At 45.9% G+C, this 20,897-nt stretch overlaps 1 protein-coding gene across 1 annotated transcript; it reads right to left on the bottom strand.

Moving 5' to 3' along the window:
- Nucleotides 1-1,915: 1,915 nt before the first annotated feature.
- Nucleotides 1,916-20,644, bottom strand: LCMT2 (leucine carboxyl methyltransferase 2; the record flags this gene model as incomplete). The annotated part of the gene is made up of 14 exons (XM_082277876.1): nucleotides 1,916-2,201; nucleotides 4,153-4,288; nucleotides 4,489-4,676; nucleotides 6,387-6,484; nucleotides 7,473-7,703; nucleotides 9,736-9,993; nucleotides 12,091-12,181; nucleotides 14,204-14,311; nucleotides 14,716-14,905; nucleotides 15,341-15,497; nucleotides 17,450-17,630; nucleotides 17,941-18,022; nucleotides 19,749-20,097; nucleotides 20,575-20,644. 14 exons carry the CDS (start codon nucleotides 20,642-20,644, stop codon nucleotides 2,034-2,036), a joined length of 2,307 nt encoding a protein of 768 aa, XP_082134002.1. The 3' UTR covers nucleotides 1,916-2,033.
- Between the last annotated feature and the right edge of the window lie 253 nt (nucleotides 20,645-20,897).

The raw sequence follows: 20,897 nt of genomic DNA, 5'->3' as shown, positions 1-20,897 counted from the left end.
GACTGGTTTGGGTTGGAAGTACCAACCACCACCTTGCCATGGGCAGGGACACCTTCCACTGGGCCAGGTTGCTCCAAGCCCCATCCAACCTGGCTATGAACACCTCCAGACACAGGGCAGCCACAGCTTCTCTGGGGAACCTGTGCCAGGGCTTCACCACCCTCACAGCAAAGAATCTGTTCCCAATATCCCATCTAACCTTGCCCTCTGGCAGAGGGAAGCCATTCCCCCTTGTTCTGGCACTCCAGGCCCTTGTTCAAAGTCCATTTCCAGCTCTCTTGAAGTCAGGGGCTCTAAGGTCTCCCCAGAGCCTTCTCTTCCCCAGGGTGAACATCTCCAGCTCTCTCAGCCTGTCTCCAGATCAGACAGGCTCCAGCCTTTGAGCATCTCTGTGGGGTCCTCTGGATTCATTCTAGCAGCTCCACATCCTGAAGGACCAAATGCCACCCAGAGGGACCTGGACAAGCTCACCAAGAGGGCCTGTGGGAATCTCATGAGGTTTAACAAGACCAAGTGTTTGTGCTGCATGCGGACCAGGAACATCCCCCTACATCAATCCAGGCTGGGGGATGAAGAGATCAAGAACAGCCCTGCCAAGAAGAACTTGGGGGTGCTGGTGAATTAGAGCCTGGACATGCCCTGGCCCTGTGTGCTGGGCTGATCCAACAGTATGGGCAGCAGGGGAGGGGGAATTCTGCACTTCTGCCCTGCTCAGGTGAGACCAAACCTGCAGTGCTGCCTCCAGCTCTGGGGTCCCAGCATAGGAAGGATGTGGGGCTGTTGGGAGCCAGTCCAGAGGAGACCTCAAGATGATCAAAAGGATGGAGCATCACTATGCTATAAGGAAAGGCTGAGGATTGGGATTGTTCAGCCTGGAGAGGAGAAGCTTTGGTGTGACCTAACTGTGGCCTTGCAGGACTTGAAGGGAGCCAACAAGAAAGATGGAGAGAGGCTATTTACAAGGGCCTGGAGTGACAGGACAAGGGAGAACAGCTTCTCACTGAGACAAAACAGGTTTAGATCGGATATTGGGAAGAAATTCTTTCCTGTGAGGGTAGTGAGGCACTGGCACAGGATGCCCCGAGAAGCTGTTGTTGCCCCATCCCTGGAAGTGTTCAAGGCCAGGTTGGATGGGACTTGGAGAACCCTGATCTAGCAGTTTCCCTACCCATGGCAGGGGGTGGAACAGGATCATCTTTACGGTGCATTCCAACCCCAAACCACACTGCTCTTCACCTCTAAGGACTACTGCTGCAAGCTGCTTTTGAGGTACTTTATTTACAGAACACAAAGAGCTGTAAAAAAGCAAAGGCCAGTGAAGTGTTGTTCTGGGGTGACGTTATGAAGCTGCTTTATTCCTTACCCGTCCGCTCAGTGCCCAAGGACACTGTTTCTTTACGATGGACCCGGGGGGCGGGGCCAGAGCCACGGGTCTCGGCAGGGCTCGGGAGGGGTGCGCCGGGAGCACTGTGCTGCTTTTTGGTTTCCTTTATGTTCCAGCTAGCTGGGAAAAGGTTCTGTGGAGTTTTTTTCTTGTTCTTTTTTCCCTTTCCTTCCCCTTGCCTCACTGCCTCCCTTCCCTCCTCGCTGGTCCGGGGAGCCCGTGGGGTGGCCCCGGCTGGTCCAAGCCCGGGTGTCTGTTCCCTCTCCGGGAATTTGTTGTATTTTGAGGGTTTGGGGTTTTTTTAACCCTGTTCTACCCTGTTTTGCGTGTGTGTTAATAAACAGTTTGTTTGGGTTTTTTTTTTTCCATTTTCACTTGCTGTGACCCACTTGTCTTATTGGTGGAGGAAAAGGGGAGGCCCTTTTCCCTTCGGAGGGGACACTCATGCCGGAGTGTTTTCTCCTGAAGGTTTGCCTCCAAAACCGAGACAGGTGTGAATCCCTTGCTGTAACTGTCCCTCCTGATCCCACCTTCACAAACGCATTCTGGATACAAAACCTTTGTGGAAACACTGTGCTGCTTTTGGACCTATAGTGAATAGATGTCTCCCCACAGCACAGTAGCATGGTTCAGCCCTGCTAGGTCCCACTCAATGACTGATCAGGATGCTGCTGAGGCTCAGCGCGACAGGCTCTGGGTTCAAGTGTGTCCCAAAGGAGAAGCAGTTTCCACCACCACCAATAACCAACAACTCCTTCTCATTTGGCAGAAAGACACTGCTATGATTATGTAGCATTAATGGCCACTCCAGATGCTCCTGGAAAAGGAAAGGAGATTTTGAACATACAGGACTTCACATGGTCCACCGTACCACCCATAAATGTGGGCAAAACCAGATAGAGAATACAGGAACAAGTAACCCCTGAGGTGTACTGCTCTACTATACCCGCCCACCCACCAACTTGCAGTTCAGTGATTTTTTTTAATGAGAGAAAATGTCTTTGTACTCCCTGAATCTTAATGCTTTTCCTCCCAAGAAGGTAGCCAGTCACTTTTTGATTCAATGTAAATCTTTGGTATTCATGGCCTGTGGCGAGGAGTTCCACAGCTTACCTATGTAACTGGTAGGTTCAAAAGCCTAGAGAGTTTCACGTTAAGTCAAAACAAACAGCTCATAAGCAAAGGAAGATACCAATCAATCTGTATCCGCTTATTCAATGTAAATAAGAGAGTTATATTCTTTTAGATACAACTTCATTATCACTGCACCCATCCTCACTGCTGTCCAGCAAGGGCAGTCTATTTTATCTAAAGGATATGAGGCCACTTATAATTTCTGCTACAGACAATAATTGAAAACTAAGCTACAATTAAGCACGTTTCATGCTTTATACCCTCAGCAAAATGCTGCAAGGTCAACCAGATGCACACATCCACTATAAAAAACTGACCTGTCACAAATTCCAGTTTCAGCAATGACAGGTTCAATGTATACAGTTATCAAAAGAATGTTGTTGCTTTACATAAAAGATAAATAAAAACTTGTCAAGCAACAGAAATGTTCTTATAGAATCACTGAATGGTTTGGGATGGAAGGACCTTAAAAAAGGCCACCTCACTCCACTCCCCTTGCCATGGGCAGGGACAACTTCCACTGGACCACACTGCTCCAAGCGCCATCTAACCTGGGCTTGAACATTTCTGTATGGGGCAGCCACAGCTTCTCTCGGCAGCCTTTGGCAGTGCCTCACCATACTCTTCATAAAAAATTCCTTCCATATACCTAGTTTGAAGCTACTGTCCTTTAGATGAAAACCATCACTCCTTGTCCTATCACACAGGCCCTGCTACAAAGTCTGTCCCTACCCTTCTTAAAAGCCCCCCTTTAAGTACTGAAAGAGGCTCTATGGTCTCCGCAGAGCCCTCTCTCTCTCTTAAGGCTGAACAACCCCAACTTTCTCAGTGCATCCTCACAGGAGATCAGCTCCAGCTCTCTGATGACCTTTGTGGCCCTTCTGTGGATTTACTCCAACAGATCCATGTCTTTCTTTTACTCCAGGTAGTATTACCTGAGATGAGAGCTACTCAGAGACGTAGACCAAGCTTTACCCACAGTATGCCAAAACCTTGCTGTGTGACACCACCTGTATGACTGTTCTTCAGCGATTCATAGAAGAAAGCCACCAAATAGTTAAAAGTTGGAAGGGTTCTCCGAGCATCATCCAGTCCAACCACCCTGTTCAAAGCAGGCTCAACTCAAGCAGGCTTATCAGTACCTTGCCCAGTCAAGTTTCAAATATCTCCAATAATGGAAACACGACAGCCTCTCTGAGCAATCTGGTTCAATCATCCTTACAGGAAGCTTTTATGTTACAGTGGAGTTTCCAGCATTTTCATGCTGGTTTTTTTTTCTCATATTTCAGGCAGCAGCTATAGCACACTGCAGTTGCCACCAAGAAGTTCTCAATGAAATTATACCACAGACCTCCATAAACACTAACTTAGCCTCTGGTTTATCTATTCCCTTCCTCCACAGACATCCTGAAGTGACTATGCTTGCATCCATTTCAGTTCTGGTGCCCCTTGTCTGAAACAGAGCAGCTCCATGTGCTCCAGTCTTCTGCACATTCCATCTCTCCCTCTCTTAATGCTGCTATGTTCTCCGTGCTGGGTAAGAGCACTTTGGAAGTAGATCCTTCTTCTATGTAAAGTTACCTCGTTCCTTCATAGGACACTGCTTACCCTGAAAGAAAACTTTCAGTACTTACCACATTAACCACATAGTCCAAGCAGAGACCAGTCATTAAGTCAACGACAGTGATGCCTGGCACAGAGGATGCATGAAACCATACTCCACCAACGAGCAGAAGCTTTCCTTCATGCACATGTGCAGTATGTGAATACCTATGAGTTCAAAATGAGATTGAACTCCATTAGCAAGGGAGGCTGGTAGACACAGGCTGAAGATTCTCTGCTGAATGCTCTGAGCAACCTGGTCTAGTTGAAGATGCCCCTATTCATGGCAGGAAGATTGGATCAGTTGGCCCTTAAGAGGTCGCTCCAAATCAAACTGTTTTATGATGCTATGAATGCCTTCTGCTTACCTTGGGACAAGAGGAGGGTGTGTCTCTATTGTCTGCCACTGAAAGCCATGTTCAAGCTCCCTCAGAAGGAAAACTGAACCCAAGGGCTGCTCAGCTGCTCCCAGACCTCCTGCGATCAGCACTCCTCCTTCCCAGCTGCAGGCACTGTGAGAGTGGCGGCTTTCTGGGACTGGACCCTCAACAGCAATCTAAAAAAAACACAAGGCTGAAGTTTGGCAAGCTAAGTGTCTGCTTAATGTCCAGGCTTTTAAATGACCTTTTCCTCTGTGATTGAGTTTTTTGACACCCAACCTTCTCCATATGTTCCTCTAGGGACTGCTAAGTGCTTCCATTTACACTATCTCTGGCCCTCAGTACATTTAATATAATCAGTCTTTAGAGGGTTTATTTCCACACATTTATTAGAGGTAACTTTATCTGTATTCTTGCATGCTGCTTTCTGCTCAAGACATACACCTGGGAACTACAAGTTTGTTTACAAACACATAGACTAATGCAGTGACCAGCAAAGCTGGTGATCAGCTGTTCAAACCACAGAGTGGGATAAAAGCTCAACTGCTGGACTAAAATCCAGACAGAAAACCTTTAGTGCAAGCACTAAAGGAAAAAAAGTGCAATCAGGCATTAAAGGAATATCACAGCAAGTAAGTGGTAGAGTTTTGAGGCCACTTGGCCCATACCTTCCCCTAAAAGAAATGAAACTGTATCTGTTATCACGTGGATGGATGGATGTTTATATAATAGTTTCCAAAAGTCTGCAGTGACAAGAATTTCTCACCTCTTTAGGCAGTCTATTGCAGACTCAGCTAGCTTCAAGATCAATAGCTTTCCTTAGTGTCCAGTTGATTCCCTGTACTACTCAAAGTTAAAATGGAGAACAATTTTTGTCTTCTCTGCAACCGTATTTTAGATATTAGAAGATTTATTTCTATCTTGAATATTCTCCAGATTCAATAGCTAGAAGTCCTTCAAAACCTTCCCCTGTGAGGTATGTGGCCTGGTCACTCTTGCTGCATACCTCTATACAGCTGTATGGCACCCTGTCCACCTCTTTTTCAGCAATCAGCTTTGGGTATTTTACAGTAGTTCTGCTGAGATAAGGAACATTGTAGAAAATAAAAGAAGCAATTCATGTGTCTACCAGATAGCATTTCTGGGTACGTATCTGAAGACACAGTGTTGGCCTCCCACAACAGTGGGATATTGCTTACTCATGTTTAGCTTGTGACCTCCTGCAACTATGCATCTCTCATCCTATAACTGTGCTATGTACAAGGTTGGGCTCAAAGAGTTATAATAAATAGGGTTACATCAGACTGGTGGCCAGTAAGGAAACAAGGGAGTTAAGTCCTCTTTAACTCAATTTCCTTTTATGACATGTTCAGCAATCTAGTTGACTGAGGCAAACCAGCAGATATGGAGGTGGTTTGGATTTTAGCAAAGCTTTTTATACTGTCTCTAACAGTATCGTTCTGCAAAAATGGCCAGCACACAGCTGGACAGGTCCATGATGGGAGAGGTGAAAGAACACAGAGACAGTATGTTCTCAGTAGCATCCAGCAACAGGGCAAGAGGCAATGGGCACAAACTGACATAGAAAAAAAATCCACTTAAACATAAAACCCCCTCATATTGTACTAACAGGGTGGTCAAGCACTGGAATAGGTTGTCCAAAGAGATTGTGGAGTCTCCATCTACGGAGATAATCCCACCTGGACAATATACTGAGCAACCTGCTCTAGTTAGACCTGTTTTAAGCAAGAGTGCTGGACTAATGACCTCCAGATGTCCCTTCCAACTTCCACTATTCTGTAGAGACCGTATTCTCCACAGAAGAATAAAAGGCTGGATGTTTAGAAGTCAGTTCTAACTCTAATCACCATGGAGTACATTCTCACCGCAGTGTAGGAGAGTTCTGGAGTGTGCAGGAAATACCAATCCCCGAGCACAGGCTCCAGAGCAGAGCGGCCACCATACACAAACAGGTACTGCTCACCTGTGGAAACAGACAACCAGGTCGTAAGAGAAGTTAGAATCTGGTATGTCACAAAAGCAAAAATTTCTGTTTGCATAGAAGGGAAGCTGACAAAAAGGGTGCAACAGTACTTTGGGTAGATGTCAAGGACATGCATTCACTGCACTATGCCCTGTCCTTTCACTGAATCAGGTAACACCAGTGTTGATCACTTTCTTCAGCTACAAAGCAGTATCAAGGCAAAAATAAGATGAAACAATACAGCCTGACAAAGACAAAACCCAATGTATTATTAACGAAATTTTATTTACCCATTTAGCATTTGCTTTTTTTGATATAAAATTGTGACTGGAAGCTACAGTGTTAATTAAAGACTGCTCCACAAATGGAAAGTGTGCTCCAGACTAGACTAACAACTGCTTAACAATTCCCTTCTGCTCCCCTTGGAGGGTTGCTTGCCAGCTGCAGGAATGGCAACCTTAGCTTTCAGCTCCTGAATGCCATTGCTTAAGTTTTTGCCCCTTACAACCAGAATCTTTTACTGGATCAACCTTCAGCTTGCTATTGCAGGACTTAATTCTAGAGCTGTTCACAACTACTGAGTGTTTGTCAATTGCTACTAGAAAAGTAACATTTCTTCTGAAGGACCTCTGGATAAAGAGCTAGGGAACCTACTCCCCAAAAAAATGTCCTTCAGAGAGAGCAAAACTTATTTCTGGCATGATCGAGTATGAAAAACTTCAGCCATAGATGATCACCTAGAATCAGTCTTCCAGAACGGATTACAGCAGATTACAGTAGGTTTCAATCCTACTTGCCACTGGGGATGTAGATAGCGAAATTCAAAATTACCATATTTCAAGTGTCAAGAAGAGATCTCAAAGCCTCTTAATTTCTTTCCTACTGGCAGGCTTGAGGAGTGATCAGTACGAACTTCATGAAGTTCAACAAGGTCAAGTGCAAGATCCTGCATACCTACAGCCATTTCCACTCTTTCCAGGCTTTTTACCTTTAAATGTCATTTCAGTTGTGCTGTGTCTCCAACGTGAAGCTGCTGCTTCAGCAGCAGGCTGCACACTTACAGGCTCCACTGAAACGTCATCTGGGTCTGAAGCATTACAAGTTTTGGGGAACTTTAGCCACAACATTCCCAAGCCTGTGCTCGATGGGGATGTTCGTCCTCCTACGACCAGGGCCAGAGTGTCTGAGAGACAAGACACAGTATGGTACAACCTCTCACCTGTGGAGATACAAAATGTCATGGTTCACACGGATGCTTTTTCCAAGAAATCTATAATAATTTTAGTTGGAAAAGACCCTTAAAGATTATCAAGTCCAACCATTCCTCCAGCACTCTCAAGGCCAAAACTACACCATGTCCCCAAGTGCCACTTTCACATGGCTTTTAAATCCTTCCAGGGATGTGGACTTCACCACTACCCTGGGTAGCCTGTGCCAGGCATGGACAACCCTTTACTTAGAGACATTTTTCTCAATATCCAACCTAAACCTCCCCTGGCATAGCTTGAAGCCATTTCCTCTTGTCCTGTCCTTTGTCCCCTGGGAGAAAAGGCCGACCTCCACCTGGCTACATACTCCGTTCAGGTAGTTGTAATGAGTGAGAAGCTTCCTCCTGAGCCTCTTTTTCTCCAGGTTGAGCCCCCCCCGCCCCCCCCAGTTCCCTCAGCACTACTACAATGGGCTTACAGTAGTGGTGGATGAGGGAAGAGCAACAGATTTCATCTACCTGGACTTGTACAAAGCATTTGACACTATGCCACCCAGTAAGCAGTCTCTAAACTGGAGAGACATGGATTTGACAGGTGGACCATTCAGTGGATTAGGAATTGGCTGAATGGTCTCACTCAAAGAGCTGCAGTCACCAGCTCAGGGTCCAAGTGGAGACCAGTAATGAGTGCTGCTCTTCAGGTCTCCATAGGGACCAGCACTATTTAATATCTTTGTAGGTGACACAGACAGTGGGATCGAGGGCACCCCCAGCACATTTGCCAATGACAAGGAGCTGTCTGGTGTGGTCATGCGCTGCAGGGAAAGGGAGAGGCATCCAGAGGGATCTGGACAGGAGAGGTGGGACTGTGCCAACCTCATGGAGTTCAGCAGGACCAAGGGCCAGGTCCTGCACCTAAACTGAGGCAATCCCAGCACAAATACAGACTGGTCAGAGAATCAAAAAGTAGCTCTGGGGAGAAGGACTTGGGGGCGTTTGTGGACAAGTTCAGTATGACTCAGCAGTACATGCTCGCAGCACAAAAGTCAGCCATGTCCAAGGCTGCATCAAAAGACGCGTGGCCAGCACGTCAACGGAGATGATTCTCACCCTCTAAGCTGTTTTTCTGAGACCCCACCTGGAGTTCTGCATCCAGGTCTGGTGCCCCCAGCACAATAAAGACATGGAGCTGTTGGAAAAAGTTCAGTCTACTAGCTTGATCACAGGGCTGAAGCCCCTCTGTTCTGGAGCCAGGCTGAGAGAGTCTGGGCTGTCAGCCTGGAGAAGTAAAGGCTCCAGGGAGATCTCAGAGCCCCTTCCAGTGTCTAAAAGGGCTCCAAGAGAGCTGGAGAGGGACTTTGGAAAAGTGCCTGGAGTGACAGGACAAGGGGAACGGCTTCCCACTGCCAGAGGGCAGGGTTAGATGGGATATTGGGAACAAATTCTTCTCTGTGAAGGTGGTGAGGCCCTGACACAGTTTGCCCAGAGAAGTGGCTGCCCCATCCCTGGAAATGTTCTACACCACGCTCTGATAAACCTGGTCTACTGGAAGGTGTCCCTGTCCATGGCAGAGGGTTGGAGTTAGAGGATCTTTAAAGTCCCTTCCAACCCAAACCATTTTATGATTCTATGACTCCAGCCCCTCAATGTCCCTCTTTCTGTGAGAGACCCAGAACTGGACAAGGCACTCGAGGTGTCTCTGCAGTGCCCAGCAGACAGGGACAATCACTGCCCTGGGCCTGTGGCCACACTAGACTGGTACCAGCCAGGGGCCATTTGCCTTCTTGCCCACCTGGGCTCATATTCAGCCACTGTCAAACAGAACCCCCAGGTCCTTTTCCAGCTTTCCAGTCACTCTGCCCCCAGCCTGGGGCGCTGCATGGAGCTGTGGTGACCAAAGGGCAGGATCCGGCATTTAGCAACCAGAACCTTCAGATCTCTGTGACTGCCAGCATCACTGTGCCATGACATCACTTTTTCACTAGACTTTCCTTCACTTTTAGCACAAAGATATCTTGTACTTGCCATCAGTATGGGAACTCACCCCATCTTTTATCAGGAATATTCTGTGTCACACAGACAGCTTTCCAGTAGCCTGCAAGCTTACTCAGTACATGGAAATTTCTCATGCGGCAGTGTTGTCCATTCTCCTCCCCAAAGCCTCCCGTGGTAAGAATCACGCCGGGTTTTATAAGAACGGAGTGGTGACCGTAACGTCTCAGGCCAGGACTTCCTGAGAGCCTTGCACATACTGCTGCAGGGACACTCCCAGCCATCCCAACAGGACCAGCATGACGAGGAACTGTAAGCCAAAGAGAACCAAAGAACTTATGCACAAATACAAACCAAGGACTACATTTTAAGTAAGAGATTAAGCACGCCATCTTTTCAAGATGACCATTCATCTTTTCAAGAAGAAAAAAACTGAGAAGTAAGTTGACAGTGCACACAGATAATCTGAAATGCCCTAGAAATCAGGATGTAATGGTTAAAACTACTACTTTACCAACTGTAACTTCTACCCTGCTCACTCAGCTCCTGGCAATTCTGAGACTGCTTTCATGAGGTGGACGTAAGACTGGCCAAGAGACTGCAGTGTCCTAAACTGCTGCAGCAAGATATGAACCACTGCACTACCTTCAAAAGGACCACCATATCTGGCTACACAAACAACACAGAACAGCAGAAAAAGGAGAAACACCTGGAAGCTGATTTCAAAGTTTCTTGCCAGACTTTGATCCTATCTTCACAGACGCACTGAAATAACATTCTGAAGCATGACAAATAATCTGTTAATTCGAATGGTCCTACTATAGGACAGTATTTCCACTTATCTAAATGTTTTCTCTCTAAATATTGTATCTCTTAGCATGAAACAAACTTTTAGCACAGGACTCTGGCTCACCTATACACTGTACACATTGTTTTCTTTTAATCAGTTTGGAATCTGCGCCTTCTTTGTTTTAATCAAGGTCTTTATTCTTGTGTTGTAAGAGATGATGAGGTGCAGGAGGAGCAGCTTGCAGTCCATTTTTTGTGTGCCATAATCCGAAAAATTTCCTGTACTGATCGTTGCTTTGTACAAGACCCTTTGATGAAGTAAGAAATTTCATCTCTTTGGGTTTAAATGTCTTTTTACAGACTGATCATTTAAAGACGGAGGAGTTTTTTCATGTCACAAAATATACTTACCACGATTTCTTTGGAAGATTTAGTACTTGCACTCTCTTGAACTGGGACCCAAGTCTGTCTGAGAGGATAACTGGGGCATTTATTGCTATTAGAGACATACATTTTGCATTCCCAGTAAAAAATATCTAAGCATGGACAATTTACCAGACTTTGAAGGCTTTTGCTATCAGTTTTGAATACAACAGAGACAGCAGCAGAAAGACCCTATTCCTGTCTCTAACGAATCAAATGTCTTCACTGTAATAAAAACCATGAAGCAAATGTCAGATTGTTTTTCTTAATTTAAGGACAGATACTACGCCTTTAGGAGCCTTCAAGGATTTAACTTACGGACCACCAGCAATCACACAGTACATTAAACCACACCCGCATTCATTTAGCTTCAATTTCACTACATTTTCAAATCCAGCTGAGACACAACACATGGATTCAACGGCCATCCCGCCCTATCCTTTTTCAGCTGCTTTTCTTGCTCCCTAGAACACAGATTTCAACTTTCTCTTGAAGCTAGAACTACTTGTGGTGCTGTACTGTGAAGACTAGTGGTATAAAACAGGTTATAAATAACCTTCTGCTTTCTACGCTGAAAAAGGAAACAAACAGACAAAACCAGGAATTTCTTGGACTGCTACTGCCACCAAATAATTTTTATCTCAGAAACACAATCTTGGTCTTGCCTTTTCCCCAGCTGTACCACTTTTCTCCCATCTAAAAGAAGTGACATACAGATTTAAATACTACAGGTACAATTGCACCCACAAGGGATAACAAAGCAAAGCACAGCTTCATGACAGGCTTCCGAGTGGTCTGCTGGACAGGGCAGTAAAGAAAACAGAACAACCTTTTTGGAGCTGGAAGGAGAGAGTGGTTCAGAGAGCCATGTACGGAGGCAACCAGGAATAAATTTGAAAGGGAGATCCCAAAAACAGGAGGGTAGGCTGGCATTGCAGCCATGCACTGGAGGAGCTCATGTATGAAAAAATGACAAGCTGTTCAGACTGGGAGGTTCAATAAACTGAAAGAATGGAAGTGATCAGAACCACAGCTCTGGCTTTGCTTTAGACAGCAGAACCATTGTGGAGGAGTGAAGAAAGCTACCAGACAGCAGCACGCCATCCGCCCCTCCCAGGGTTTCAATGTCTCCTAAAACCTCTCAGAGAAGCCTGCATGAGATAAAAGAACACTGTGAAAACTACTTGGTGTGTACCTGTCATACTGGGTAACAACGGAGTCCAGGAAGGTTCCATCCCCTTTGACGCAGCCAACACAAAGTAATGAGAACATTTCAGATGCCATTCCTGTAGCAAGCCCAAAGGAAAAAACAAATAAACAAACAAACAAGCCAAGAAAGGAAGACCCAAACAAAAAAACAATCCCCCTCAAAATCTAAGAGCAAACAGCAGAAACAGCCAGGGTGACCAAATCAAATACCAACCCAGCCTAGCACTGTTTCCAGCAACGGTCAAAATCAGAGGGGTGAATCAGAGAAAGAACAGGTGGGTAAACACCTTGCTCACTCCACCTTTCAAAAATTTACAGCCCAGGGATCTTCAAAGCAAGAAGTTTTGTATTGTGTCTTTGTATTGAACAATCCTTGATGGATTTTTCATCCATGAACCTATCCAGTTGCTCTTTGAACTCACAAAAACTTTTAATGTGTCCAACATGCATCCCATAGCTTAACTATATGTTGCATGCGAAGGTTTTTCTTTTTGGAATCAACTTCCCTTTATGCTTCTCAGTTCTGATCACAAAAAAGAGTGAGATCTTTATACCAGAGGGATTAAGGTTTCTTAAAGTTCATGGAATATAAGTGATTCCAAAGAAATCACAAATGTTCAGAGGTGCAACATGGTCCGTGCTGGACAATAATACATAATTTTCAGTCTGGCCTTGGAATCATTCTGAGGCAGAAGCACAAGCAAAAGGAACGTACAGGAAGCCAGTAGCAACGAGAGTTCACCCTGGCGTTTATGGACGTTAGGGAATTGAGTGTGTTCATTCCCATGCTAGGATATACTCAGCCAACTATGTGATTAGCAAGCATAAACACGAATTTAGGCACAAGAACTCATGTTATCAGCTTCACTGCCCCAACCCATATTAGAAGTAAAAAGCATCTTTTGAAAAGTGACATCCACAAATTAATGTAAATACTGAAAATGGAAGAATCCACTATTAGTCCCTAAGCAAATTACTCTAAAAATTGGTCTCCCTCCACACTGGGTGTCTATTTTACATTTCTTATCTAATTTGACCAAGTTTGTTTCCAATAAGACCTGGACCTTACTTAATCTTTCTCTCAAAGGCTAATTGTAGAGCTCTCTGTTATCACATCGTTTACTCCTGTGCACATTTCCAGCTCGGACTCACACACATTAACCTCCTCTGTCTTCACCAAGTCTTTACCTTCTCACTATATGAGCAATGGCCTACAACAATTCTACCAGACATTTCTAAACCACTTAACAAATCTGCCAGCACTTTCAGTCACCACTTTTGCATTCATATAGCAGAGCAGCTCCTACCATGTTGGCAAAATAAATTCAAGCACATTAAATTGTTTTCATACTACAGCTATTAGATTTCTAGAATTATAAACAGAGAACCATAAAATCAAACGGGAAACTTCTAGTAAGTATTCCACAGGATATTTAGCTCAAAGTTACTATCTTGCACTTATCTTCACTTTTAGACTTCAAATAGTTGGAAATGTTGCCAGCAGTTAACATAAAAATGGCAAAGAATAGAGTCATAGTTGAATTTCAATCATTAATACAGGAATGGCTGTATAAAGTCAGACAAAAAAAAAAATCAGAAATTAGTAACCTGTATCCAACAGTGACAAACAATGGAGTAGTCTATGGAAATGGAAGAGAGCAGGACAAGTGCATTTGCTTTCCCCAGGAATGCTCTCAACCAACTGCAGTCAGGAGCAGCACATCAGGAGTATATTTATGTGTTCAGTAATCCTTAATGGATTTCTCTTTCATTAAAGTAATTGTCCCTTGAATCCATGCCAACTTTTACCATGTACAACTTCTTTTATACTACCAAGTAGTTTGCTATGACAAGCCTGTCTCCTTGAGAGACTGGAAGGAACATGCAGCTTTTCTGAGATCAAGGAGAGACTTCTTCCCATGCTGCTTCACCAGGAGCTCCCCATGGCCTCTGTGTAAACTAAGCTGATCCAAGGTCCTTTCTGCCTCCATGAACACATGTGCCTCAGCAGCTCCGTACAGAATTGCAACTATAAGAAATTGCGGATACCTTATGATATCAAAGCCAGGTCCCTGATCTTCAGAATAAAGGAGGGTTACCTCATACTCATCAAAAGGCTCCAGAGTCTGCACTCTTTGCTGCTCATCTTCTGGAATACAACAGGTGAAAAACTCATTCATATCCATGACACTGCAGTCAGTCCAGCCCTAAAAGACAAATCCCTCAAAGTCATCACCTCTGGAAAGACGGAAACTCACTTCCCACAGGAAAACAAAGACCCTAAATTAAACACCTGCATAAGCCACTAAGACTGTCTAGATAAAGCAAGAGCAGCCCAAAAACTGGTGAAAATAGATCTCTCATCTGTAAAGTTCTTAAAAACTTAATTTAGTGCATCAAAAGTCACAGAGGAACCCATTAAGCCCATATGAGACAGTAGGGTGCAAGCCAATTGGAAGCACCTTCTAATGATGAGTCATGCTACCAGAAAAGGCAGTACCTCAGCCCTGTTTGCTTCAGGCTTCAGCCCATAACTGACCAAACACTTGGTGTTCCAATCTTCCTCAGATGAATCATGCTTCATGCATGCCCTTGAGCTGCAGGTGCGTACCTTTTCCAGAAAGCGCCTCTGCTGTGCCTCACAGTCAGGGTACTGTGCCAGGGAGCGCAGCGCACAGTTCAGCTGGCTGAAATGCTGCTGCATGACACATCCAAAAGGGTCCTCTGGGTGCACCTGCTCATACACCAGGAAGCATGCCTGAGGGAAATGCTCTGCTGCCCACTGAATCAAGGCATCTGACCTGTTGGGAGATTGTGCATAAGAAATTAAATTGAGGGCACACCCATCACAGGACAGATGCAGTGTATCTTCCTGCAACACCATAAAGGTGCTATTAAGGCATTCTGACAAGTGGCAATACACAAATGAGAGTGCTGTGCTGGGCACTCATGAGCGTCTCCTCCCCATCTGCACACACAATTCAGGGCATGAGAAGAACAAAAACCTTACAATTGCTCATTTCAGATTTTCCTTCTTTTTTTCCTTCCTTTTAGGCTATCGTGTGGACATCAATTACATCATCATAATGATGATGTAAGGAGCTATTTGGGACTCCACAGAATTTACAAGGCTTTAGTTTCAAGAGAACACATCTCCCAGCCCAAGGTGATGTACTCAGAAAGAAGCTCGTTGTTTTCCCTTTACCACCTGGGTAAGAGAGGAGAACCCAGCTGACCTGGTGTTCTCCATGTACGTGAGCACCACCTCTGCGATGAAGAGGGTGGGGATTTCATTGTTCAGTCCCGCTTCCTCCAGGGTTCTCTCCAGCTCAGACAGCTCTGATAAATCCACTCCCAGTAATTTATAATCCTCTCCAGAAAAGGTAATGGCTCCTGGGAGACAAAAATGATACAACGTCACTATAGTGCTGCTGCAATACTGAGACCAAAAGGGATGAACATGAAAATCAAACCCACAGGCAATCACTCACAAGACTACATCCATCAACTGTATTTCTCTGAAACAGATACAAGAAAATCCCCATCATTAAATAACCCATGAACGGATAGTGCTATGTGATCCATTAACTGCAAATCTAAAACTCCATTACTCCTAATGCAAATTTCACCTACAGATTTCTCATAGAATTACGAAAAATAATATAATTCTCATAGAACTACACTTACTATAACAAGAAAACTTTATTATATTTACTTTAAGAGAATTTTTTAGAACCACTGTAATTCAAAATCAAACCTAAAGGGCTCTCATTTATACACCTTTCACTTTAGGCTAAGAAAGCACCCTTGCTTTGGTATAATTTCAGTGGTTTCCCTCACAATCAGAAAACTGTTCTCAGGTTTCTTAGGCTTGGTTTGTTTGTTTGTTAAACAGATTTCATTTCTGTATAATGGTACTGAGTCCTGAAACTGCACATGCTAGCTCTTGGCAAACACCAGGACCTGACTCACAGATCACCATCCTCAGAAATAAGTTCCAGTTTATGATCTGTAAGTATTATTATACCTCTGTACCCCATGAGAATATGGTAAGCTATGGCCTGTTGACCTTTTCAGCCAAAACCACATCATTAACAAAGCAAACTGTAAAGTACCTTTAGAAATCACCTACTCTGTCTCTGCAACCCAACAACTGTATCTGTCCTGAGGACAGTTAACCTACAGTGTTCTCAAAGTACACTTCTGGAGCAAAAAAACGGCCTTTTGCAGAAGTCCTTCAGAGTGTTCCCTTCTACTTTCTTCTAACTTGTCCATCCATTCCTTCCTGACCTCTGGACACAGGGAATAGGGTAATTCCAACTATCCGACACCTTCCCTTGAGTACTTGAAGATTCTTGGTATGGACAGAGTTCCTTGCCACAGGTCTCTGCCAATATTAAAAATGTGAATGGATTTAGGAAGAAAATGAAAAAGTTCATGGAAGAGCTACTCACTAAGACCTGGAAGTCAGGAACTCACACTCTATAGCTGTCTTCCATCTGTATTTAAATTGATTAATACCATCTAAACGCTGTGGTTTACATATGTCCCTACTGCATTTCATTCCATGTTTTCCAGACCATCTGTGTACTATGTCAAACTCCCACTCTCATTCATCTTATTGCAAGTCCCCATGTTTCCTGCAGGTTTATGACATTTCACCTTCTACAGCATTATCATCTAGAGCATTACAGGAAATCCTGGAGGAAAACAGATGCAGGAGAAACCTCTAGTGATCCAGATACTTTACATTCCTCCTTTTGCCCCTTAGCATTCATTATACATCACCGGAATTTCCTTTTTTTTTTTTTTGCAACTTTCAACCATTGTCCCTTGACTATTTGTTTTATGCCTTCAAGAAAAGTGTGGCTCTGTCTTTTCTAACCTCTCCCAATAGGTAAGCTGAAGACTGCTGTTAAGACTAACCTCCCTCCCAAACTCCTCCCCATAAGGCTGAACAAACCCAGTTCTCTCAGCCTCCCCTCCTATATCACCTACTCCATCACTTCATCATCCTCATCACCTCCCACTAGACATGCTACAGTTTGCCACTGTTTGCCACTGTTTTTGGACCAGTGAACTCAAAAGCTGGACACACCCTTTCAGAATTTGTAACAGAAAAAACCTGACTTTGGTTTGGTATAATCAGCTCCTGACAAATCCTGGCTTCTTGTTATCTCCCAATGCTTACAAATGATTTGTTTCAACTTTTTCATAAAATGAACGTGCTTTTCATCTACAATTTCATAGTCCCCCTACTATAATCTGTCACTTTTTGAAGGCTAAAGCTATGTTTACTTCTTCTAAACATTTTGTACAAAAGAAATCTTCCATGAATGCCATACCTAATCCTTCCCCTCCAGTGTCTCCCACCAGTGCTGACAACTCTTTCATTCTTTTGATCAGAGTGGCTTTTTGGCATGCCACATTTGGGAAGTCTACCTCATATACCACAGTGTGGCGCAGAAGACCCACATCCTTCAAACGGAAGTATAAGGAATCAAAACCAGCACCTAAAGATAGGATCTGCAGAGAAAGCATCAGAAAAAGTTATACTCAACTCTAGCAGCACCTTGAGCACCTAGGTGCGAAAAATATTAAATATCATCTGTAGAGTGACAAAATCAGGCAACCTCCTGCAAGAGGCAGAGGATATTGCCCCCTCCCAGATACTTCTGCCAAAGTGACACATGGACAGCCACAGTACTGACAGTCAGATTTCTGTGCCCTGATGGGAATGGATCCGAACAGATGCCAGTGCGAGTTACTGCCCAGATGCCAGAAAGACTTTACACACATTTAGTGGGAAATGCCAGTAGCCCCAGAGAAAATGCACCTGTGTCCTGGGTAGGCTTTGTGTCTTCAGCAGGAAGTCCTGAACACAGTGATCTACAGCACGGGCACGGATGTAATAACCCCTGTAGGAACAAATTCAGTTGTAACCACTGTCCAGGGACTCGATTTCTCCAGCACTGGCAACTTTCATTTAAAAATAATAAACATCTTTTTCTCTCAGCTTCTACGCAACAACTCCCTGTTTATAGACCTGCACTGGGAGATGATTTTGTCATCTCTAGAGCTTGCTAATAAATACAGATCTCCTGCACTCAGTGCGCACATTACCCATCAGGACTATGGGTAACCCAGAGAAAATGTGCAGATATCCTAGCTGGACCTGTTCTGTTTTGCATAAGTAAATATTTGCTGAATGAAAATGTATGAATCCAGACAGCGAGGATGCTCCCCTACAATGCAGATGGTTGATACCCGAGTTCCTGCCCCAAATCATATGCTGCAACAACAGAATGAATGAGTGTGTGCTAATGTAGTGAGAAGGGAAGAAAAAAGGGAAGAAAAGCAAAGTTAGGAGAGGAATTCCGTTCTTTGGTTTTTGAATGAACAGAACTAAGTCAGTCTAACTCCCAGAAAGCATTTACCATTTCCGCAGTCTGGCATGGATTGCTGCCTCTTGTTTCTTGGCATTCTCTTTCAGTTAGTTTCATCCTACATCCACCTGGCTATATCCCAGCACCTATCACCCCTTTAACAAGCATGTTATCATCTTCATGCCTCATGGGGACAAAGTTTTCACCAGACAGTCTAAGATGTCCCAAAATTGATGACAGTGTTGATAAATGCAATACACAACCCTCCCTGTGAATTCAGCTTGGCATGCCAATGTTGTGTGACAAGCCAATGCAGGTTTCCTGATGAGCCACACTCATCTTCATAGGCCTGCAAGCTTCTGCTTGAACACCACTGTTTGATTTTCCCCTGAATGCAACTCCTTTGGCAATTCACAGTCATTTGGATTGCATTAAACTAGTCACCTCGAATTATGTAAATTCCACGACATCAGCCTAGAGCCCTCTGCAAACATACATTAAAACATGCTTGTGTCATACAAAGCTCTGGAGAAGTCCTCCTGGTCAGACACCACTGATTCAAAACATATTGCTTCCCAGAGCCACCAAATACCTTATGGAAATTGTAACATTCTGGGGAATTAATGAAAAAACTATCGATGTTATTACATTATCAGTATGTTTTCAAATATTAATTAGTTTTCAGCAGCATTAAACACTGAAGTTAGGAACCAGTCTGGTGGCACATTTTACTCAGGACAAAGCATTCAGTTTTGGTCCAGAAGCCCTGTAACATTATACTAACAGCCTAACAAGGTTACACGACTGTGAGACAGTGCACTGCACGTTGCCACTCTGCCACTCTGCGTAGTTTGCTTAAAATATGTTTGAGAATATGTGCCTTGCACAACTGACAGCTCTGAGCATGGGGATTTGTGGTGGAAAGAACCTTAAGCTACTCTCGTTCCACCCCTCTGCCATGGGTGCTCCAAGCACCACGTTGCTCCAAGCCCCGTCAAACCTGGCCTTGGAAACTTCCAAAGATGAAGCAGCCACAACTTCTCTGGGCAACCCGAGAGCCACGGCCTCGCCACCCTCACAGGGAAGATCTCCTTCCTAATACGTAACCTAAACCTACTCTCTTTCAGCTTGAAGCCATTCCTCCCCCTGTCCTGTCACTCCTGGGCCCCCGCAGTCCGAGATACCCTCCCACGCCCCCCGGGCACCGGGGCTCAGCAGCCGGAGCAGCGAAAGGTCCGGCGCAGTGCCCGCTCCTCACCGGTGGATAAGCGGCGCTCGCCGCCGCCGCCGCCCCGCCAGAAGCCGCAGGAACCGGTCCTGGATGTAGCCCCGCGCTGCCGCCGAGCACTTGCTGACGGCGCTGCTGCCGCCGGTGCCCTGGACCTGCCGGGACAATGACACGGCGCTGCCGCTTCCGACCAACATCGTGTCCCGAGAAGTGCACAGGGCCCCCGGCGCGGGAGGGCGGGGCCGGGCAGCGCCAAGAGGGCTCCGACGGGAGGGGACGGCAGTGCCCGCCGCCGTCGAATCCCCCTCCGTCCCAGTCTCCGCTTCCCCTCGCTCTCCGAAGCAGCTGGGCCGAGGCTTCCCGGGCCGTTCCCCGCGCACTTGGGGCCCGGGATTCGCTCACAGTCCGGGGTTCGCTCACGGCCCGGGGGTCACTCTCGGCCCGGGGGTCACTCGCGGTGCCGACGGCCCATCCCGCGCACGCCGCGCCGACCGGAAGCGGGAGCCCCGCGGCGGACGCAGAGAGCGCGAAGCGCGCGCCCCCTCGCGGGCCTGCCCCGCCACTGCCGGCGCCGCCACGGGAACCTCGAGCGCAGCCGCCCGTCAGGAGCGCCACGGAAGGGAGGAGGAGGAGGAGGAGGAGGAGGCGGAGCCGCCCGTCGGGAGCCCCACGGAGGGGAGGAGGAGGAGGAGGAGGAGCCGCCCGTCGGGAGCCCCACGGAGGGGAGGAGGAGGAGCCGCCCGTCGGGTACGCCCGGAGTGCGGCGGCGGCCCCGGCGAGGGGAGCGGGCTCGGGGCTCTGTCCCGGGGTGCGCTGTTCCGTACAGCGCTCCGTGCGACGGTGCAGGGTTCTGTACAGTAGCGCCCAGGCTCTGTCGCCTGTGCTGCATTCAGAGTGGAGATGGCACTAATGACTGCGTGCCGCATGGCTGTGTTGGAGACCCAAACTGGAGCTCCCAGGCGAAGGACAAATGGGCAGGGCTGGAGGAGTGGCAGCCGTGGTGAATGTTTCGTGTTACTGCTCTTTAGGATTTTTACTGGGAGTTACAGAGGAGCCGTGGTAGTCTGAGCTATGTGAGATGCCATGGGTGTTGCACGTGCTGTTCTATTCAGTGTCTCTACACATCTTGCAATCCACAAATTAGTGTATTTCACTTTAAGTTACAATCTCAGAATGTCA

Source organism: Coloeus monedula, assembly GCF_965178545.1.
Source record: "Coloeus monedula genome assembly, chromosome: 3".
Taxonomy (NCBI): Eukaryota; Metazoa; Chordata; class Aves; order Passeriformes; family Corvidae; genus Coloeus; species Coloeus monedula.
Note: the sequence above shows the minus strand (reverse complement) of the source record. Positions and strands in the feature narration are given on the sequence as shown.